Raw genomic sequence first — 24,225 nt, forward strand, 5'->3', positions numbered from 1 at the left:
GGATCAAAATAAAACAAATCCATACTTTAGATACATTGTAGTGAAATTACAGAACATCAAAGAGATAGTGAAAAGCAACCAGAGATAAAAGACATATTTGCCTATAAAGGAATCACAACTTGATTCAGAGCAGATTTATCAACAATGATACGAAAGTTCAGAAGATGCTGGAATTATATCTTGCAGGATCTGATGGAGAATAACTGCCAACCTAGAATTCTGCACTGAGTTAACTATTAATCAAGAGTGAAGGCAGGGGCTTCCCTGGTGGCGCAGTGGTTGACAGTCCGCCTGCTGATGCAGGGGACACGGGTTCGTGCCCCGGTCTGGGAAGATACCACATGCCGCGGAGCGGCTGGGCCCGTGAGCCATGGCCACTGAACCTGCGCGTCCGGAGCCTGTGCTCCGCAGCGGGAGAGGCCACACGGTGAGAGGCCCGCATACCAAAAAAAAAAAAAAAGAGTGAAGGCAACTAGAGACATTTTCAGAAAAAAAAAGATATTGACAGAATTTAGTAAAAACTAGTGAAGGGCATACTTGAGTAGATAGCAAGTGAATGTATAAGGAAGAAGTGGATGAAAGATGCAATGGTGACCAAAGGAATTAGGAAACCTCTGGATAGATCTACAGAGAAGTTTCCTGTTTTTAAAAAAGGAGGTAATAATGATAATAGCATGTGGGCTGGTAAAAACAAGGTGTAACTAAAATCCTAGACAAAAACACAGTAGATGGGGGCTGGTGATAGGGATTTGTATGCTGAGGTTCTTGTATTTTGGGGGAAGAAGGTAAAATATTGACAGGTTGTAGACTATGAAGTTAAAATTATAAGAATAGCCCCTGAAAACATCTGAGTATTACAGTTAACGTCCAAAGTAGTTGAAGGAGAGGAGCCAGTGCGGCTTACGGTGTGGGGCAGTGGAAGAAATGTAAGACGTGCCTCGGTAGGACATTGTCACCCACTCCAGAACCACTGATGTCTCTCCTAATAGCATGAGGCAGGTCATGAGGGGAATGATAACTGCACCATTCTCTCTGGACTTGCAGGTGGACAAAATCGCTGCTCCCTCCCAGGGCGGCCAGAAGCTCGTTTTCACCTCTTATATGCACTCTGACACCATCAAAGAATTCCTATTTTGTGAGCTCCTTTGGGTAATTGCAAAAGCAGGTGACATCTCTGAAAGAATAAAGTTTCTTTGCCAAGCAAAGAATATGCAGACTGAGCAAGAGGTGACCTCCCCGACATGAGTACAAAGGAAATGATGTGGTGTGAATGCAACTTAAGGAGTCTTGGGGAAATGTTGTGCTCCTTGACACCAGGCCACTCTCACTGGGCAAAGCAACCCACTGAATCTCTGATTTCACTTGCTTCTACTTGCCTTTGTAAGTCAGGTGCCCATCGCCATGAAAACCAAAAGTCATAATTGATTTGATGTCAGAGATGACATGCGCACTGCACCACAATCTCAGCTTCTTGTACCAGCTAAACGCTGGTGGCAGCATCATTGAAACTTCCTTTGGAGTAAAGTTAAAGGCTACTTTTTGTCTTATTCTGCACAACTTTGAGCTTTTTTTTTTTCTAGAAAATGACCACTTATTTTACATTAAAAAGCTGAGGTAAAAAGATGCTTTTTGCAAGCATCACATTCATAGTGCATGGACTTGAAGGCAGCCAGTTTCCATTGCAATAAGAAGAATTCTGCAAAATGTTGCAGGTACATATTTATAAATTTGAGGGGAATGGGAATATAGTTTTCATCATGTTCTTGGAGACATTTATGAGCAAAATGAAGTTAGAAGCGCCTAAGACATTAATTCTAACTAGCAGGAGGGATAGGTATGGGGCATATTGGAATCTTCGGGTGAAAGGGGACAAAACTGTGTGTCATCTAAAAAAAAAAAAAGCATATAATATGCTACCTTGAGTTGGAAAAAAGAGAGTGGAGTGGCTTCCACCCTGGAAAGAAAATTTCACATAACTTGTAGAAGTTACCCATGCAAAAGCTTTTGTGCCAAGAAGAAAACAACATTGAGAAATACTGCTTTAAAGTATGATTTAACTTATCAAATGTGATTGACAGGCCATTCACAATTACAACTATTCTAAAGCTATAGGCAGAAAGGAACATTGTACCTCTCCTCCTTCGTTACTTACAATTTTGTTCTTTTCAAGAGCTCCTTCCAGATTTCCTGAGAAGCTTTTCATTCTCTTGTGAGTCAGCAGTGCAATGTGGTTTCAGTGGGCGCCTGTGAGTGAGGCTGAGTCCTGTCCTGCTCAGGTGCTACAAACCCTCGTTGATTCATTCAACAAACAGGTATCAATGTTATTAGGTGCCAGGCACCGTTCCAGGCACAGAGGAGATGGCCAGGGACAAGGTTGGGCTTCATTTTGCAGTAATGCACAGATGTTTGAGGACATTCAGTGTAGTGAGGGAGTGTGTTACACAGGGTTGCTAAGGGCAATGTAGGGATGCACTGTGATCATCACAGTTTAGTGCAGTTCACAGATGGGGTGAGAGTGCCAGCTGGCATTGCGCAAGGAAGCGTGGGCTGGGCGTTCATGGCTGGGCAGCGAAGGGTACCATGGGGCGGGGCTGGGCAGCACTGGGACCCTGTGGTAAAAACAGTAGATCAGCATTGCTATACCTGAGTCCCGGGGTAATGAGACCAAGGCAGGATCTTATAGGAAGAAAAAGCATCCCCCGGACTCTTTCCAAGGCTACAAATGGCAGTAGGGCACACACCCTAGCACAGGGGTCCCCAACCCCCCGGTCTGCGGACCAGTACTAGTCCGCAGCCTGTTAGGAACCGTGCCACACAGCAGGAGGTGAGTGGCAGGCAGGCGAGCGGAGCTTTCTCTGGCACTCCCCGCCGCTCCGCATCGCTCGCATTACCACCTGAACCATCCCCAGCCCCCCAATCCGTGGAAAAATTGTCTTCCACGAAACTGGTCCCTGGTGCCAAAAAGGTAGGGGACCGCTGCCCTAGCAGACCCTGTACCACCCACCCTGCCACCTGGAACGAGGAAGAACTGGATTTGCAGTGGTCGCCTGCCTGCATCCTGCATACGCCGTTGTCCTTTCAACAAATTGTCTCCTCTCTCAATCCCATTCTTGCACTTCTCAATGACCCCTGCCCTTTCATAAATACAGCTCCAGGAGCCTCCACTGCTGGCTTTCAGCAGCCGTGGACACCTAATCGATAGCTTTTCATAACAATTTTCTCCCCAGCAAGGACTCTGGCCCAAACTATTCAGCTACAACACACCTGGATTGAACTAAACAAAGATGTCAAAGCAACCAAAGAGGCAATTTGTTATTTATGCTTTTTAAGGACTCATTCTGCAGCTGCTGTAAGAGATAGGAGCCTCCACCAACTGTCAAAAAAGCCTCTTTGATCCAACGTTGCAGAGGATATTGAATCTGAAGGGTGGTGCTTGGTGGGTCTGCTGGGAACACCTTCCAAAGGAATCTAACATGGATCATTCAGAATCCCAGGCCATGGAATGTTGCATCCTGAGTCCCAAAGGCATGATGGATTTTTGCTCAAAGAGATTCTAGAGTGAGACAAAGGAGCTTTAAGCCCACTTTCTCCAAATTCAGTCATTCAGGTACAACCCACACAATCCTGGCCACATTCTTGCGCTATTGTTTACTTTCTATTTCTCCTTAAAATCCACTCATTTTTTTTTTTGCTTACATAAACACATAGTTTTTTAGTTTTAAAAAAACTTTGTTAGAACCATAAATGGAAAACCATATCTCTTGCCACAAATGGTAGGTAACCGTAAAAATAAGTACAGAGAGGAAAAAAAGATTAAACCCTAACTAGGTAGCGTTGCAGTGTTAGCTATGAACACCAAGCAGACCTTCTCCTGACTCAACTGGAATGAGGAATGGGTATTGAAAAGGGCATGTTTTCACCATGAACTTTGATGTGTGTAACATGAGTATACATCATCCCAAATCACCTCAAGGATCACCCAAACCACCTAGTTATGACACATTCTCCACTCAGGTTACACAAACCTAGTCTAACTCCCTGATTCTACAAATGAAAACACTGACACTAAGGGTATACAAGTCATCCACCCAAGAGCAAAGGCAAGTTGATGAACTTGTGGGAACTAGAACATGGGTTTCCTAACCCTAGAACATGGGTTTCCTAACCCAAGACCAGAGCTCTTCTGACACCACTGTTGGACTAAGCTTTCCTTCCTTCAAGGCTCAGGACCTCTGAGCATCACATGCTTCCTCCGGGAGAACCATGCTGGAGACATTAGTCTAGGAAGGCTCAGCTATCTCCCAGCCACCCGAGGTCAGCACTGACTGGACACAGTGGAGCACAGAGCCCTGGGAATGGCTGGCTGCCCTGGCGCTGGGCCTCAGGGACCCTCCTGGAGGAGATAGCCTGGTCTGAAGGATTCTGAGCAAACAAAGGCCTGATAGGTGCCTTTTAGCAAGAGACTAAGATGGGACTGAGAGACTAAGATGGGACCCTCTGTCTAGACCAAGCTCAATCTAAAAAACTGGAGGACTTGAAAGTTACAGCTGAGCTATCACTACTGAGCAGCTGACATCAAACTTCTCTTCTGTCACACACACACACACACACACACACACACACACACTCATGCACGCACACACAAACACGCCACAGGACAGTAGAATGCTATTTTCAGAAGGGTTTTTGTTTTCTTTTTTAAAGGTTTTGCCCTAAAAATTTTAATTCAGCCAAATTATTGTTCATGTGTGAGAAAAACAGAAAGATATGCTTAAACCTACCAAAGGGCTCAAATTAAAAGAGTAACTTAAAAAAAAGTTATTGATAAAAGTTCTCCAACTGGTTGAGAGATAAATAAAAACAAACAACTAAAGAAAGGTATAAATTAATGGAGGAAGGAAGGTGAATACTGGCACCAGTAAACACAGACGTATGCTGTGAATACAGTAATGAAGCTTACGGACAATATCAAATGTAATATTTGAACTGAGATACATTATATGAGATGATTTAATAATAATTACTTAGAAATAAAGCCCTCAGCAACAGCAGCTGCCACTTACCATTCTGTTCTCACCCTCCGTGGCCCCTGGCGATGTCTCTTTCTACAGTTTGCAGGTAAGCTTTTTGTTTTTAGCCGTTACACTTGAACTCTTTTATCAATTATCTATGCTTTACCTAGCACTTCTGTGATTCATCAGCAGATAGAGTTTGGGGGAAATGATACTCACGTGAGTTCATGATGTCATGCTAAAAATTATTTTTAAAATCATGAGAAAAAGTATCTTTAAGATGCAGTAAGTGTTTTACGAGGATTAAATACGAATTCGATTTTATCTAGTTCTTTTTCAGCATTATAAAGATGCTTGAGCCCTTCGCAGATATTTTTAAACCTTCTGGCTCTACTCTGTTTCTCATTCCTCCTAATTTTGCCTATTTGTGCTCTTTTTTGTTCTTGATTAAATACCACAGATGTTTGTCTATTTTATTGATTTTTTTCAGAGAATCAGTTCTTGGGTTTTTTGTTTAAACCAATGTTACTGTTTTCCTAGATTCATTTCCTGTTTTTATCTTTCCCAATGATTTCTTCCTTGTTTCCTTACATTTGTTTTATCATTCTTCCAACTTTTGGGGTGGAGTCCTTAGTCAATTCATCTTCTTCATTTAATAAAGAAGCTGGGCTGCTGTGGAGTACAGCTTTGACTACATCTGACTAGTTTCAGCAAGTATTGTACACATGATCATTATTTTCCACATATTGCACAATTACAGTCTTGAAATTCTTCACTTACCTGAGTAATTAAGAGGTGCAGTTTTGTTTATTTGTTTGTTTGTTTTTTGCGGTACGCGGGCCTCTCACTGTTGTGGCCTCTCCCGTTGCGGAGTACAGGCTCCGGACGCACAGGCTCAGCGGCCATGGCTCATGGGCCTAGCCGCTCTGCGGCATGTGGGATCTTCCCTGACCAGGGCACGAACCCATGTCCCCTGCATCGGCAGGCAGACTCTCAACCACTGCGCCACCAGGGAAGCCCGAGAGGTGCAGTTTTAACTCCCAAGGTTATCTTTTTGTGATGTATAAGACACAGCAATAGAAACATGTTATTTAGTAACATGGAGGGACAGACAGAGAGGGAACCAAAGGAATCAACGTTGGGTGCCTCCACGAAGTGGACATCAGAACATGGGGAGACGGGCAGTAGGCTGCTGTTTTTGCGATGAGCCTCATGATATCATTTAACTGTTTAGACGAGGCAGACATATGACTTTGACAAACCTAAAAACCACAAAAGAAAGTGGAATAAAATACTAGGCAACCATAACATGGCCAATTGGGGCAGAGAAGGTTGGGAGTCACGGCATTCTAAGTTATTCTTTGTTAAGGCTTTGTTTGGTCAGATATAAAGGTAACTACTAAGCACAGAATTAGCTTGTATAACTTCCAGCCCAGTAGCGGGAAGAAAAGGAGGAATAAAGAAAGCTCCAACAATTCAAATAGCAGAGTCAGGGGAAGAGGAAAAAAGAAACAATGAAAATGAACAAAATAAATGATAGAAAAAAGTCCAAATATGTCAATAATCAGAACACATATAAAAATGTAAACTTTCGGGGGCTTCCCTGGTGGCGCAGTGGTTGGGGCTCCGCCTGCTGATGTGGGGGTCGCCGGTTCGTGCCCCGGTCCGGGAGGATCCCACGTGCCGCGGAGCGGCTGGGCCCGTGAGCCATGGCCGCTGAGCCTGCGCGTCCAGAGCCTGTGCTCCGCAACGGGAGAGGCCGCAGCAGTGAGAGGCCCGTGTAACGCAAAAAAAAAGAATTAGGGATATAGGATGGCCTTTCAGTAGCCGAGTTCTACAATCATGGATATTTTTTAAATAAAGCTTTACTTTTAAATTTTATCTTTAAAAGTATTACACAGGAAAATAGACTTTTATTAGTGTTAAGCACTATGAATTTTAACACAGGTATAGATTCACCACCACACTCAGGACACAGAAGGGTTTCATTCCCCACCGCGCACCCGCCGCAAATTCCCTTGTCTGCCTCTTTATATTCACACCCTCCCCCTGCCTTAAACCCTGGCAAACACTGATTTCTTCTCCATCATTTTAGTTTTGCCTGTTTGAGAGCGTCATGTAAATGGAACCATACAGTACGTAACCTTTCTTTCACTCGGCATAATGCCTTAGAGCTTCATCCAAGTCACAGTTTTTTTGTTTGTTTGTTTGCTTTTTTTAAGGAACAGTAAATAAAGATTTTACATAGGCCATTTAGGTTGGAATTGTCCATTGGGTAGCCCTCAGGTAATTGGTCTTATCAAACCCAGAGTCCAGAAAAAAATTATTCAAAATCGGTCCAGAGAAAAAGATCTAAAAATACTACATAGCTGGATCTTTTCCTTCAGTTCTTCACGTCTGTATTTGCTTTTCCCATGATGCCCCATCAATTTGCAATTTAAATTGAAATCACAGCTTTTTAAACCACCCAGACTTTGTAATGTCAGCCAGTCCCTCCCAAGCTGTTGATAGACCATGATAACCAAGTATGATAAGATAATACAGTGACATCAAAGCAAGAAGGATCCAGGTGGGTAGGTCAGCATTTCCCAAAGTGTGAGATATGTACACTACTGGTTAAAAAAATATTTGGGTGGCACATAGTCATGCCTTTAAATGACACCTAATCACATCATTACAAAATAATCATCTTTCCTTTTTCATTCTATTCAAATCTTCTGATTACATCATGGAGAAAGTCTTAGGTGCTATGATGTTAACACCTCCCTAACAGATTTTGATCTCTCTCTTTAACAGAAAAAAGAGGCTGCCTCAGGCAGAATGTGGCACAGGCAACAGTATCTGGCTGGAGTCTAATTGCATTGTTTGGTTTTTACTGCATTGGTTTCTATGACCACTTTCTGTTTCTGGCAAGTGATGATTCTCATTTAAGATAGTGATATAAAGTTTCATGTTTAAGTAAATAGGTTAAAGCAAAAATTATGAGTGGGCTTTAACACCATGTAAAGGTTATAAAAGTATTTGTAGATGGCACCCAAACGACTGAAGATTGGGAAACAATGTGTCAGATTTTAGACAGAACTTTGCTGACTGTATGATTGGAGAAGCTTGTTGACAGATTATCCCAGAGGCAAGACAAACCTGGATGATTGCCTAGCTCTTCCACCAATGGTTCACACACACAGACTCTCAATACTCATCATTCAACCAACCCAATGGAGCTCTCTCCATATCAAAGCTCTGCTTGGCTTTAAAGGGAATTGCGTCAGAAATGACACAGTTCATCCTCCTGAGGGGTGGCTGTCTTCTCTTCTCCATCATACCCGTCTCCCTCCGGTCTCCTCTGCACCACCGTCCCAATGTTCCCCTGTCGTTCTGCAGGTGCCAACTAGGCTGGAGAGAAGTCTTTCCAGGATGATCTTTATGGTCCACCCCTGCCCATCCCTTAGCCTCTCCTTGCAACCAAGACCTCACTCTCCAGGTTGGACTTCTATATGCACCAAACCACCCAATCAGAGAGGCTCTCACCTCCTGTGCAAGCTAGGTCATCTCTAAAACATGAAACCTCTGAGCCTCTCTGCATAAGCCAAAGGAAATGTGTAGAAGAATGGAGAGCTCTGAGCTGTTCTGAATATGGCACCATGAGCTGGGGACAGTGACCAAGCTGCAGAGAATCTCTATCCCCTGGAGAAGCAGTTTGGAGCAGTGGTGGCATCACAAACTCAAAATCCTCAGGGACTCTGTGAGCATGTACAAGAATGACAATAAGAAGCAGTGGGGATTGCTGGCTCCCTCCCTGGGGGTCAGTTCTACAACCAAATGGGTTTCTCCAACCTCGGGTCATCCTGGTTCCAGATTCTTCTCCTCCCCATTGGCCCAACAGATAAGGCCCCAGCTTTCCTCACCTTGACAAAGATCCATATTATGCCTTTTGTCTTCCAGGCATTCCCATCATCTTAGTGATGGTCATATCTCCTCCAAGCACAATCCAGGAAGGGGAACCCTCATCTTATAGAGGAGAAACCAAAGCTTAAGAAGGTAGCAGCTAACCCCACAACTATCATGTGGCAGAGGCAGGATTAGAAAGCCGTAGAGCCTGCATCTAAGGCCCACCCTCTCAGGGTGATGAGAGGACAGCTTATGGGTAGCATCCAGCCCATAAACATGTTCTGTTTGGTCCACAAGGGTTCTATAAAAGGTGTGAATCAATAAAACACAATTATAAATCGAGAGTTCACATTTTTTTAAAATGCCATATTTCAAGCTTTTTCTAAAATAAATTTAAAAAAACCTAAAAGATCTGGCAATATAGGATGGCAAAAAGTCTGTTAGGGACTGACTACTGGGACAAGTGTCCCCCCACCCCTTAATGGCCCACAGCCCACTTCATTTCTTCACATACATGCCCACAGAGTCCCTATAGGATGTTGAGTCTGCGATGCCATCACTGCTCCAAACTGCTTCTCCAGGGGATAGGAGCTCTCTGCAGCTGGGTCACCACCCCCAGCTCCCGGTGCCATAATCAGAGCAGCTCAGAGCTCTCCATCCTTCTACACACTTCCCTGGGCACCAGCCACCTGGACTGGGTAGAGGCGCTCAGAGGTTCATGTTTTAGAGATGACCTTGCTTGCACAGTTGACATGTGAATCATGTCCAAGTTTGAGTACCTATAAAAATAGCTTTGAAATAAGTGCCTCTCCGAGTCTCTGTGCCTATTTCCTCCTTGTCATCCTCGGTAGGAAAGAACAATTGAATTAAGTCAAATTCTTTCCCTCCTGACAGAATGACGGTCAGACAGATTTGGCCAAGTTGCCCAAGAATTTCTGGTTAACAGAGATGTTCGTGCTAGAGAAAATATGAGAAAGAGGTCTTAAAGTAGTAGGGATTTTGTCACCACAGAGCTTTGCAGTGACTTAACTCATTTCTCACAGAATTAATAATTCAGATCCCACACTGTTTCAGCCAGAAGTGGCCATAAACTGCAGAGTTTAACCAGCCACTTCTAAAAATGGGGATTGATCCTGGGAAATGCTACCTCCACTTTAAGCCATCTCACTTGAGCAAAATGAAAGCTGTTGGATGATTTCATACCTTCATTAAAACCATCAAAGCAGAAATGCACTGCAAAGAGGCTGCCAAGGCAGAGAACATTTCCTCATGCTCCAGTAGCTCTGGCGAAGGTGGGGAGATTCAGATCCTGATTATCTTGGGGGAAGGCATTATGGTGTTCAATTCTGTTTGAAAGAAACCACACGTAAGCCCCCTAAATCTAGCATGCCTTCAAGGCAGCTCCCTTGCCAGGCATGTTTATGAGGCTGGAACAAGAATGAGAAGCTGGGTGATACACACACTGAGTGACACGTGCCTTTTCTGGGTTGGAGCAAAGCTAATTCAATCTTCAAAAATCTCAAGAGGTTACCTAAGAACACTGCATTTATAAAAAGGGCCTCAAAGACCTCCAGCAAGAGGGACTCTTCCATCTCTCACCAATTTGGGGGGGACCCTGCAGCCTCCAGCTACAGTAGAACATGACGTCCCTTTCTTTGGCTAGTTCAAGGATACCTACAGGTAGATGCTTGGCCCGTCAAGCCAGGGGCTGTATTGGGAAGTATGTTAGGTTCAGACCCCAGCCTGCTGCCACTTGGAAGGGTCTGAAAGACAGCAAGCCCATAAGAGATGTCATCATCACACCAGCATCTTCCCTGACTCCCCTCTCGTACCTGGTCCCTATGAATCCATCAGCAAAACCTGCAACTGTACCTTCAGAAGGTACCCAGCACCTGCCCACCTCTCACACCTCCAACGTTACCACTGCAAAAGCCTCCTAATCAGTTTCCCTGATTCTGTCAAGCAGCCCAAGAGATCCTTTTAAAATATAAGTCAGATCATATAACTGCTTAGCTCCAAACCATCCAATATATCTCCCCACTCGCTCAGAGTAGAAGCCAAAATTCTTGCAGTGTTTTGGAGACCATTTTGGCAGTATGCATCTCGAGCCTTTAAAAAAGTTCTTCACTGTGACCTAGTAATTTCACTTCTAGGACTCTACGCTAAAGAAAGAATTAGAGAGCTAGGCAATGAAGAGTTATTTAAATAGAAAAAAAAATTGGGGATCAGCAACTAAATGTCCAAGAAGAGGGGAATGGGTAAGCCCTCCACGGGACCACATGATAGAATGAGACCCAGACACTGAAATCAAGGTTTGGAAATATTTAATGGTGTGGGAACATCTTAATGATGGACTATTAGGCAGAGAATGCAGGATTGAAAATTGTGCTTTATGTATCTATACTACGGGTCTTAATTTTGTTTGTAACAAACAAAAGTCCCAGTTCTGATGCTCCCCAGCCAGGTGGCTTTGGTCAAATCGTTGAGTCTCTGAGAAGACCAGTTTCTTCAACTCTAAAAGTGAGAGGGGAACATTTTGGATCTCTCAGTTTTCACTGGTGCATGACACAGCATAGACTTTTTAAAAAAGTAATAAACAAATCATAAAAAAAAATTCTTGCAATGCCCTGCATGGATCTCAGTGGGGGCCTGGCCACCTCTCTGAATTGACTTCCCATAACTCACCTCCTTGCTGCGGCCACTCCAGCCATTTTGCCCCTAGATTTCCCTCAGTCACACCAGAGCCCCTGCTGTCCTCAGAGCCTCTGCATTTCTTTTCCCTCTGCCTAGAGTGCTCTTCGCTCAGATCACACATGCTTTGCTCCTTCACCTCCTTCAGGTCTTTGCTCCAACATCACCTGCTCTGTAAGGCCTTCCCGTAAACACCCCGTCTAGAATCGCAGTGCCCCGCTCCCTGCCCACCGAGCTCTCTCCACCCACCTTCCCTACACTTTCCCACAGCACCTGTCACCATCGGACATTGATATAATTTACTTACTTCTTTATTGACCATCTCCTTCCCACCCCATAGAAAGTAAGCACCGCAGGAGCAGGGATTTTTGTCTGCTTTTTTTTTTTTTTTTTTTGCGGTACGCGGGCCTCTCACTGTTGCGGCCTCTCCTGTTGCGGAGCACAGGCTCCGGACGCTCAGGCTCAGCGGCCACGGCTCACGGGCCCAGCCGCTCCGCGGCATGTGGGATCCTCCCGGGCCGGGGCACGAACCCGTGTCCCCTGCATCGGCAGGCAGACTCTCAACCACTGCGCCACCAGGGAAGCCCTGTCTGCTTTTTTTTTTTTTTTTTTTTTTTTTTTTTTACTGCTCTCTCCCCGGGGACTATAACAGTACCTGGCGTGGAGCAGATGCTCGCGAAATATCTGTTGAGGGGGGGCTGAGTCACCAGCACCGCACCCTGCACTCTCTCGCCCAGCCTCCCGAGACCCACGTGTGAAAAGCCTAATGAAAGGCTGGGGCCAGTCTGTAGCCTTGGAACAGACTCACCAATTCCTAGTCATCCTGTACACCTAAGCATAGTCACTCAACAACTACATATTGAGCACCTACTGTGTGCCAGGCACCACTCTGAGCTCAGGGGACGCAACCATGCACAAGACAGACAAGATCCCTGCTGTCCTGGAGTTTTCGGTCTGGTGGGGGAGACGGTGAGTAAAAAGAAAAATGAACAAGATCATTTCAACTTGCAATAAGAAGTAAAAAGTAAATAAACCAAGGTGGAGACAAGAGATAGAGGGTAATGAGGAAGGTGAGTCAGCTTAGACTGGGTAGCTAAGGAAGGCGTCTTCAAGGTGACATGTGAGCTGGAACCTGCAGGATGAGAAGCAGCCAGATCTAGGGATGCTCTGGGGGAAGAGTGATTCAGGCGGAGGAAACAGCCACTGCAAACGTCCTAAAGCTTAGGCATCAGCTCCCTGGAAAGTCTCTCTGACCCACCCTGAGTGGGGGCCCCTCCTGTGACCCCATATGCCAAGAGCACTTTCTCTCTCAGCATATCTTGTCATTGGACTTGTCTGCGCCTTCAATTCTTTAAAGGAGGGTTCTTTTGTATCTTAATTTTTCTAGGACTTAACACAGTGCCTGGCATACAGTAGGTAGTCAATAAATGCATGCAGAACTAAAGTGATTCGAAAAAACTTTATTTTCTGATTTGACTGTAATCAGAAGTGAAACTGTGCAATGAATGTATTTAGAAACAGCATCCCTATAGGGCCACCCCTCTCACCCGCCTCCTGCAAAAATCCCATCTGCCCACTGAGACCCAAATAACATACTATCTCCTCCAGAAAGCCTTCCCAAACTCCCCCAATCGGATTTTGTCTCCCCCCCCCATGCTACAGTAGCCCTGCTTGCACCTCTGTTGTGGTTCCTATCATCAGCTCTGACTTGCGTAAAAACTTCCCATGAACATTTCATAACCCATCAAACTCGGAGGAACCCAGGAGCAGGACCTGTGTCTTATTCACCTTCAGGTTCCTAGCACTTAGCTCAATAAAGGAATGACGAGAAATCAACCACCGATAATGACAGCCAACGCTTGTTGGACACCTTCCACATGCTAGAAATTTTCTGAGCACTTTTACATGATATCACTCATTCAGTCCTACATGTAGGCAAGAGGGCAGGTCCCCGTGTGCAGATAGAACTGGGGCACTTGTTGGTGGACGGACACTCCGTGGTAGAACCAAGATTCCAACTCGTTCATTCTGATTCAAGAGCCCAAGCTTTTAATCACTGTGCTGAAACTGTCTTCCGATCTCTATTTTGAGTTCATCTCATCCATGAACTCAGGGCTGCCCTCCTTCCCTCTTTCCGGTGCTCCCTGAGGAACTGCTTCAATGCCAGCTCTTTTTTCCACCAGGCCTAGGGTGGGTCTGGGATTCCATTACCCGCAGTGAGCACCAAGACCCGGGGGCCCTGAGTGAGCAGGAAGCCACCGCCTCATCAGGGTCGATGACTACTTACCCAACTGAAGGCAAGCTTGTGGAGCCCTGCTATCACAGACACCCTCTAAATGGGTTCTGTTGACAACATATGGTAAGTCCCAAGGACAATTTTCCTCATCGGAGCTCCTGTTACGCAGCTAAAAATATTTACAAAGACATGACATTGTCTTCCCCTCTTTATACAGTGAGATCAAACTGTCTGAGAAAGCAAGAGTGACACCCTGCCCTGCTGTTATGTTTAAGCCTCACATCATGCATCGCAGAGGGGAAAAAAAAGGACTTTGCATCCTGAGATTTCAAAAAGACATCCTCTCTCACATGAGCCTCAAAATGTAAAAAACAAAAAACAGAAAAAAGCTTTGAGCCCCTTTCACATAAGTTGCCAAGTCTCTAGTGGAAACAACTTTACTTTTGACTTTTGTAACACTGATGCCTGCAGGTATGTAACGACCTACGGAGATACCATATTCATGGGGGAGACCGCTGATTTTCCACCAGCAAAAGCAGTGATGAAACCAACAGTAAACTTGTGGGTTTTTTTTTTTTCTTTTAAATACCTGCTACACCCTTTATTCAGGGAATCCTGTTCTTCTGAGGGCTAGACTACTTTGTAAATATTGCAAGCAGCAATACTTTTCTGAATGCTCATATTTGTTTTGAGTTTTCCTTTGGCTTGTCTCTTCCAATCATTAACACGTCAAAGGAATCTGAACGCTAGACACATCACTGGATTTACCTACACTGGATTTTCTGCAGACTAGTAGTGTTTCCTATGATGTTGGCGCATAGCTCATCTCAGTAATTTTAGATACTGCATTAGACCTACTGGTGAGAAAATTTATTATCTTTTCCACTTCACTTTCATTCCTCTGATTACATTAAGGAGAAATGTTTCACATTGATATTAGTATTTCTTTTTTTTTTTGCGGTACGCGGGCCTCTCACTGTTGTAGCCTCTCCCGTTGCGGAGCACAGGCTCCGGACGCACAGGCTCAGCGGCCATGGCTCACAGGCCCAGCCGTTCCGCGGCATGTGGGATCTTCCCGGACCGGGGCACGAACCCGTGTCCCCTGCATCGGCAGGCGGACGCTCAACCACTGCGCCACCAGGGAAGTCCGATACTAGTATTTCTTTAACTGCTCTTCTTAGTATCCCCTGACGTCCTCTTTTAAACAAAGATAGAGCAGGCTACAGGCTTGGAACATTCTAGCCACTTTCAGTAGCAAAAGTTCAATAGCACTGTTTGTTTTCAAACTACTTATTTTTATAATTACTCTCTAATTATGGCAAGTGATGCTGGTTTTCCATTTAAGATGGTTTTCAAATAAAGTTGTTTTCTAAAAATATGTATTTTGACTACATTTGCATAATGGCTGTTAGGTTTACAAATGCACAGCACATCTCTAGAAGGATACACAAAAACGGATCCCGTGACTGCTTCTGGGAAGAGGAACTGCGTGGTGGAGAGACAGAGTGGGAAGGAGCAGAATGGTTTTCATTGAATATCCTTTGTCACTTTTGAAGTCTGCACTATGGGAACACATTATCTATTCTAAAATGTACACACTGAAGAAAAATCAACCCAGTTCTTTATAAAAATTATAATTTTAAAATGTAAACGTAAACATACAAATTATTAAGAAAATAATAGTAGAGGTCATGCCAGGTTTTGGCAAATATGAGGTGGTACAAAAATGACTGAAGCCTGGAAAATGCTACCCTCCGAAGATGTGGGCGTGATGTTGCCTCTCAGAGAACAGCAGTGAGAGGTCCTTGGGCCTCCACCCAGAGCAGACACCCTGGGTTTCTTACTCGTGGGAGCCGGTGGCCACGAGCACTGAAATGGAACCACGATTAACGCCGCTGACTTCACAGCTTGGGAAGCCACTCCTAGTGGACTTGTGTCCGGGAAATCATGTGATGCTCAAGCCCCAGGTAACCCAACCAGTCCATCTGGCCCAAGTTCCTTGGAAGCACAAGCTCAGTAGTAACCCCTTGCCCCTCTCTCTCTATGCCGTTATCCTCTGAGGAAGCCCCATGAGTGCAGCATCGGACCAACAGCCCAGCTGTGGAGCTTCACAGGCAGCAATTACCTCTGAAATGCTAAGTTATTTCCATCACTGTGGCTTTCACCCACCTCATCCAGCTGCCCATGGACTACAAAACCCTCCAGCCCATCCGTGCAGCCCACTAGGAGAACAAAGTGGCAGCAGAGCCGGTCTACAGCAGCTTGGCACTGATTCTGGCAGATGGTAGGCGTTTGACAAATAAATGGATTAACCCACCCTGGGGTTAGTTCTGGAGGGGAGAGAGAGTCCCACAGGTTTAGGTAGACTGCGTGACCTTGCAGACGCCCTCCAGCCTGACTCACAGCCAGCGAGCTTACCCACCCGCCCCACACCCGCGGCCAAGCCCTCGCTCACAGAGAGGGCTTGCCCTCCAAGGGCACTGATTTCAGGAGATCGGAATCCGGAGCTGTGTGCTTCCGCCCCCGCCCCGCCCACTCGGTCTCTCAATCATTCAGGAATGATGCGTGGAGGTCTAACCAACGAGAAGAAAACTATTCTACAGTCCTGCACGCCAGATGCATGCAACAGAAGCAAGCACTGCAGATAAAAGCACCTGTTGGGCATCAAGCATTTTCTGAGCCTGTTAGGGACTCTTGGGATATGACTCCAAATATCTGGGCAGAACAGCAGCCCGTGAAGAACATGACCAACAGAGCATCTTGTTGTCTCCCGGTGGCTGTCAACCCACACTTCCCCTCATTTCAGGATAGAAAATGGCATGGGTAACAATCAAAAATCTAAAATGGGTACAGCTCCTTCACCAATCAGGAGAGACCCCTGCTGGCTGCAGAGACAGACAGGGTCTTAGGGGCTCCCTGTTGGGCAAGGCATTTGCCACCTAGTTGCTGGCCCTTTGTAAGGTCCAGTGAGTTTCCAGAGCAGAGGGCATCTCTGGGGGAGAGAGTTTCCATCCAATATGGAAGCATCGTATCTCAAGGACTTAAGACCCCATCAATCATTAGACACATCCTAATTTCAGAGATGTTAAAAGGTGAAAAAGAAAATGTGCTTCTTAGAATCTATGTAATATTTTAACATCCAAAACAAATGTAACAATGTGTGCCGGTTGAATAGCACTGGGGCTGGTCTGGGTCTTTCCCCCCTAAATAGCCACATACCAAAGGCCATGGGGAAAGCCCAGTCTTCATTCCGAGCTCTTCCACTGTCCCACCCAGCTCTAGGGGGAAGCAAAGCCAGTTCTTCAAAAAGCCTCCTTGAGCAATGACAGTCCTTCTTGCCCATCCTGAATGTTCCTTAGTGCCTGACAAGAACTGTACACGTGCTGAAACTAACTACTATATCTCCAGCTGCTGCGAGGCTGACAGAGACCTACAAGGCGGACAGAGGATTTATGGACTCAGCGGATCCATTTAATCAGCGTGTGTGACATCCTCCTGGACAGAAGCAGGAAAACTCCTTATGAAGACGTGTCTGCACAGACACTGGAATTGTGTGTGCGGGTGCCCACGTGTGAGCTGTGCGTGCACACACATCTGTGCACACGGCAAGCACGGGTCCATCTGTGCCATGTGTCCATCAGTTCGTTAAAGGTGGTAAAGCCTTCCACATTCATTACTTCTCCTGCCTTCTGCCTTTGTTTTTATTTCTTCTTAAAGTTTGCCTTTCTAGAGTTCGGCTTCGCTCTTGAAATTTGATTTCTTGATTGAAATGAGCTGGATAGGGTGATAGACCTTATTCTGTGCTTTTAATTCTCTTTCTCCTTAGACTATTGCCTCTAGGGCAAATGCTGTGTCTTCTTTGCCTTACGCCACCCGCAGAACACCACTGCCACTGAACAAATAAATAACCAGACTTATGGAGTCTAAAATTTACAGAACAGGCTCATCTATCACAATTTTGACACCAGAGCACAGAGTCAATTATCACATATTAACTTGCTCTTGTTGGCATTTCAATGCATTTAGAGAAGATTCACTTTCTCTTCACACTGCCACCCCCAAACCCCAGTTGCTGAAAACTAGCAAAACGGAGGACACTTTACACAAAATTCAGCTTCCCCTAAGACTTTAAATGCTACTGGACAATGCACAACTTATGTCTCTTTACGAAAGATGAAGGCCCTGAATACTGTCTCATACTCAACCTTTGATGCATCCCGAATATAATCTTAGATTGGGAGAAGCATTTTCACATACATTGTCAGGTATCATTCTCATCTTAAAGGTGAGCAAACTGACACCCAGAAATGAGAAATGACTTTTTACCAATGCAGGAGGAAGGAGAGAAGAAAGGGAGGGAGGGGAAAAAGGACAATTAAAGCAGAGCTGAAAGTAGAACTTAAGGCCAGGACCCTTCCCAGGCATTCATGAAACTACTTTTCCAGCAATTAATTAATTCCTCAGCCCCAGGTAGTAACAGCAGTGGGGAAAGAAACTGATAGTTTTAATACTAATAGTACTGATGGCGGTAAAAGGAGTGTTAGTGAAGTCGTAGTAATAGTGGTAACAGTGATAACATTACTGTCTTATCTTTATACACCAGGGAATTTTCCAGGGCACTTTCATATACAGGGTTTCATTCATTCTTCAAAACAACCTTCTGTGATAGTTACCACAGGCGCCATCCTATGACAAGGAAGCCAGGACTCAGGAAGATCAGTCTGTTTCCAATTACCCAGCATAGGGGACTATCTCCTGCCTTCTGACAGCAGGTCCTGTCCTGGGTCCCTTGGTAGCATGGTCTCACTCTGCCTCCCTGTCCAAGCAGCTAGCCGACCCCACCCCGCACACCCAGCTGCTGAAAGCAGAACTTAAGGCCAGGACCCTTCTGTATATGAGGCAAATTGGGAGAGGGGAAGCTAGCCAGGTGCAGAGGTGAGGTAAGCTTTAGTGATGGGCTTTCCTAGGGTGGCCTGAACTGGGCTAGTTCCAAGAGAGGATTCAGGCTGTGGGTAAGGAAGGTGCAGATTCTGTCTCCTGGTCTCTGGCCAATGGTGCCTCTCTGGCTGTTTCATTCTGCCTTCAGGCACCGTTTGTCACCTCCTGGTTTATCTCCACTTACTCACAGAAAGAAGTCTCTCCTTTTGATTTTTCCATTGTCTACCTGACTGGGGCCTCCAGACCTGGGAGGTTATCCCCAGGGGCTTCAAGGTGGGCAGATCATAATGAGATCTACTGCCTGCAACTCTGCAACTCTACCTTTGGAAAACACAGTCCCCTACAATAGGTGCAAGGGCTCTTTGGCCATGTCTACCCAGTGGACACTGGCTTTATGGTGGCAAGCTGTGTAGAACACTGGTTAGAGTGCTTGGCTGGAAATGCACACACGCATGAGCTCATACACACACACACACACAGCGTGTGTGTGTAAATCTTGGTGGGACAGTGCATGCCAATGACTTTTGGGCCTAAATTTCATCAGCTTGCTTTGGGTCCCATTCCAGATGCTCTCTTTTTGGGTTGCAGTTTTCACATCTGTGAAATGATAAGGGCAACAGGCAGAGAGCGAAGCATCTTACCACCTGCCGTCCTAAGTCATGGAATTCAGGAATAAAGTGGGAGCATGGGTTTTAAAGAAAACCATCTATCCCCATCACTTCTGCAACTAATGCATATTGAGTGATAATAAAGAGTAAAACACATACAGAGAAATGTTCTGGAAATTATGGAAACAGCATCCAAATGGGGCAGTATTATCTTATGCAGAAATGACCATCCACACCCGAAACCCTGGGCTCTGGGGCTGTGGATTTGCAACCCAAATAAGCACAAATCACACAGCCCCTCCTGATGCTACAGGCTCCTAGCCTTCCTGGGGAAGTGATGGGGATGGGGCTGTTAGTACCAGACCTGCAGGCTAAATGTTCTTTCGGAAATATAAAGGGAGAAAGGGACGGTAAGACAGACCCTGGGAAGTGGTGGTGGGGGGGGGGAGTAGAGAGAGAAGTGGAGCTGTCAGCATGCTTGATGTTAAATAAAACCTACCAAGACTCAGTTGAGAATTTTAGCAGAATCCAAATGTGCTATATAAAAAAAAAAAGAAAAAGAAAAAAAAAGGCACGGCTCCCATCTCTAAGGTTCACAGCTAAGCTGGCTTAGAATCACACATGCCAAGGTTAAAAATAAAAAGCAGCCATCCCTGAATGACACAGGCTCCGAGAAGGAAGCCTGAGGTATGGTGTTTGGTGGCTGAGCACAGAAGAGGGAGTGCAGGGGCTGGGTGCAGGGAATAGGTGTTTAGTGGAGGGCTCAATTAAAGCCAATGCTCACAGTTTTGCTATTTTGCACTTAAAAGGCACTTCACTTTGGCAAAGGGTTTCATAATGATCTTTAGATTTTCCATCGAGGAAACCCTGCCATGCATTAGAGTATGGCCATGGCTGACCCACATGGTGCTCTGCTGTTAGATGTGTTTGCCTCTCCCACCCCACAGTCTGGCTCAGACGCTGTCCTCAAATACTTCGTACACCCAGATGGGATGCCTGGGGGTCACAGTTTGGAAAGCACCAGACCTGCCATTCTGTGCCACCCTCCCTATTCCATAGAGCCAACATAACGGTGCTGGGGCCACCCACAGACCAGCTGTGCCCTTGTTGCACTCCACTGGAGATGGACTGTGTGTCTGCTTCCTGAGGAAGGGGCATGTCCCACCCCTGGTCCCATAAGCCGTGACCACTGCAGTCCAGGGCTCCCTGGCAAAGGGGACAAGCTGGCCCTGTTGCCCCGATTCTTACAAATCCAGGGTCCTTATTATGAGCCCAGTGGGGTCCTCCTTCTAATGAAGTTGTCCTTTATCCAACATGCTTATGACTTTCTACTCCCTAGAGGGTTTACTTCTATAAAATTTTTAAAGAATAGCCTCAGCTACTGTGTCAGCTACCATGTTACCCCTCCCCAGTTCCATTACTAGGCAGACATTTCTAGCAAGTCTTCAAGGGATCAGGCAAATGGTGAGAAATTTGTGACCCAGGTTTTATGGGGACCACATACATTACACCACCCCCAGGGATGCCCTGCTCAGCCCACACATGGGCCAGTCCTACACTTCAGCACCATACAGGGCTTGGGAGGGAAATGGGCACTGAACGGTGGAGGCTACTACCTTCCAGAAGCTTCAGGCTATTCCCAGACACCACCAGCTTGGGCGACTGTCATCCCTGGCAGTGCAGTGGGGGAGTGGATAGTCTGCCTATGACTGGTTGCCCCTATGACACCTAGCCAGCCTTCATCTGAGGTGCCTACAAGTATTCCAAATTCCACACCCTGGCTGCTGGTTTAGAAGCATCGCCCAGTGCGAAGTGTCTCTTTGACACTTTTAGAGCGCTTAGAAAGGCCTTGAGAGGCACACAGGGCAGGGACTTTTCCTGATCCTTGTGATGGACCAGAAAATCAAGGCGCAATGAATTTTAGGAATTTGCTCAAGCTAAGTGACGGAGCCAAGACTCACATCCAGGGTCCTTTCCACTATTCAAAAACACTAATTCAGGGTCAGAGTGACTGGGAGTCTCAGGCCAGATACAGCAGCAAATACCTGGAGCTCAGAATGAGACTCCAGAAGGGACCTTTGTCATGCCCACACCTCAGGGGATGCCCTCTCCTTCGGCCTGCACTCCGGGGACCTCGCCCAAGCGCAGAGCCCTGCCGCGAGGGGGCCCTCTTCGGACTTTCCCTTCTCTGGGTCCGTCAAATGCCAGGAAAGATCTGGCGAGACTCAGGAGAGGGCTGTGTTCCGGCAGCACCTGTCCTGGCTGCCCCTTCCCTGGGCACTCGGCTTTACCCCGGACGCTGGACACGGAGCCAGTCCTCCAACTCGCCCCGAGGTCAGGCCAGAGATCTCCCTTCCCTTCCGGCGATTCCAGAGCCAACTGTCCTTCGCCGTTCAAGAAACCGGGGCCCGTCTGCACAATCACTGGGAAGTTCTGGATAAATCCTTCTGCTAGAGTTCCCCCACCCCCTCACGTGTCAACCGGAGCCCACTCAGCGAGCCGGGTTAAGGGGAAGCGAAAGCGCAGGAGATGGCTCAGAGGACGGAGCCGATTGGAGCCGGGGCGCGCTGAGTGGGGCTCCCCTCCTTACCTGTACCAGTCCAGCCCGCGGCCGTAGTTCCTGTCGAAGAAGTGGGGCTCGGTGCCCAAGGCCCGCACATCCGGGTGCACGCGGATAAACTCCAGCACGGCGCGGGTGCCCCCCTTCTTCACGCCCACAATGAGGGCTTGGGGCAGCCGCTTGGTACCCAGCTTTGGCGAGCCGGAGTGGTTGGAACCGGAGAGGCGAAGGGCGGGCGCAGCAGCGGCGGGCGCGCTGGAAGCGCTGGGCTCGCTGGGCGTCGGGCCCGGGAGATCGCAGGGCCGGGACTTCTGGAGAAGTTTCTGGCCGCCCGCGCTGGCGCCGCGGAGGCAGCGAGGCGCGCCAAGGAGGCGGCTCTGGCCGAGGTCGTCGCAGCAGCACAGGAGGCTGTAACACAGGTAAGTGCAGGAGAGCGAGAGCGTGAAGGCGAAGAGCAGCCTGCGCGCCCTCCGCGGCTGAGGTGGCCCCGCACGGCCCAGGACCCTATAGGCCATGGCTCCATGGGCCCGCGCCGGAGGTCATGGTTTCCGAGGGAGCGCCGGCGGCGGAGCGGCTGGGGCCCTGCGGCCGCCTAGAGGGCTCGAGCGGCGCGGCCCGGGCCACAGGGGTCGGCCATAGGGGGCGCCGTCTTCTCCGGGAGCTGCCGGCCCGGGCGCGCACCATGCCCGGGGATCCCGGAGGCGGCGTCTCCTCGGGGAACGGGCGGCGGCGGCGCCTCCGACATCCCCGCGTCCTGGGCTCCGGGGCTCCGGGCAGCGGGGCGGCGCCCGGCGCTCCTCGGCTCTCACGTGCGCCGGGTTAGAAGCGCGCCCAGCGCCCGAAGCCCCATCCCGGATCCTCGCGCCGCGGCGCCCCGAACGCTCGGCGGCGGCGCGGCGGTGCGGGCGGGCGGACCGGACGGTGGCGCTGGCCGCCGGCCGCGTTCCGGCTCCTCGAGAAATGCGGGGCCGAGCGCGCTGCCGGCTCTATTTAAGGAGTCGCCTGACGTCAGCCGCGCGGGTCCCCCGAGCCCGCGCCCCGCCCGGGGACCCGGCCAGCCCCTTGGCCCCCACTCTCTATCCCTCCCAGGGACACACCACCCCGGGCCCTCCCCCACATAGGCAGCTCCCTAAGGAGCCCGGGCCAGCTTGGGGTGGTGAGGGGAAGGTGTCGAGGCATTTGCTCCTCCGGGAGGCTGGATACCCCGGCCACCAGGGCCTCCCGACACCCAGGAGTTCGAGATTGCGCCAACATCCAGACCCAGACAGAGACCCGGGCACAGACGCAAGCACCCTGCACTGATAACAGGTCCCACCACACTGACACACGAACGCACGCACAAACACAGGTACACGCGTACCTGAGCGGGATACACCCCCGGACCCCACATGGGGAGGGGAGAGAGAAATCTAACCTGGGCGCAGAAACACCCACAGGGACACTCCCTCTTCCGCCCACCCCCGTTTCACCCAACGGACACCCAGAGCCCGGAATCGGACATCGTGCGGTGTGCGCACGCAGGCGCAGGACTGGGACACGCGCTCTAGACGGGATGGGCGGAGGAGCCGAGCGTGAGTGAGATTCCGTGACTATCCGTGGAGCTCCTTGGAACCCCGCGCGCTGACTCACACCCCGGCGGCTCGCTCTCACACCCATGAAGCGTGCATCCCCACCCACTGTCACTCCACCTCTCCTTGGGCCTGGCGGAAGAGCGAGCCCCAAAGGAGCGGACTCCCCGAGGGCGGGTCCCTCTCAGCCGCCGCCCCCTAGCGGTGGGCTGCTCCCCGGGGAGCTGACCAGGGTCCCACAGCGTCCCTGAGGTCCAGGACTTCTGCACGCAGTGGCACTGGGAGGAGGAAACAGAGGGCGCGGAGGACTTATCCAGGAGCAGTTCCTCCTCGAATGGCTCCTAAGTGACTGCCCACAGGACAGTTATCAGTGACCGTGCCCAGAACAGACTTGCGTGACCAACCCCAGTACTGCCCCGCGTGACCACACTAGCGGATCAGAACTGTTCATCAGACAGGCCTAAATGACCATGGCCAAGAACGCAGCTGGGCTGTCACTCCACAGTGCCACGTCATCCTGTCCAGGTGTTCACCAAGTGAGTACCCCCATGAAGTGTCTGAGTGACCACTGCCCTCACTGCACCCCTCTCTCTCCCCAAACTGAGCATCCTTTTTCAGGGTCCTTCTTCAGGGAATAATCTGGTCAGGCTCTGTGGACTTTAGCCCAAGCTAAGGGAATATTCTGTCCCCAAACCAGACCCATCCCTAGAAACCTTAGGCTAAT

General features: G+C 48.2%; 1 protein-coding gene across 1 annotated transcript in view; it reads right to left on the bottom strand.

Annotated features, from left to right (window-relative positions):
• The window catches only part of HS3ST2 (heparan sulfate-glucosamine 3-sulfotransferase 2), a gene marked incomplete at its 5' end in the record, with an annotated part of 88,850 nt that extends 66,402 nt beyond the window's left edge, over positions 1-22,448 (bottom strand). The window contains one exon of the mRNA XM_082645004.1: positions 21,964-22,448. Within this exon, the coding sequence (XP_082501130.1) occupies positions 21,964-22,448 (485 nt within the window). The remainder of the gene's footprint in view (positions 1-21,963) is intronic.
• Between the last annotated feature and the right edge of the window lie 1,777 nt (positions 22,449-24,225).

The sequence above is a fragment of the Mesoplodon mirus genome (assembly GCF_964341445.2).
Source record: "Mesoplodon mirus genome assembly, chromosome: 15".
NCBI lineage: Eukaryota > Metazoa > Chordata > Mammalia > Artiodactyla > Ziphiidae > Mesoplodon > Mesoplodon mirus.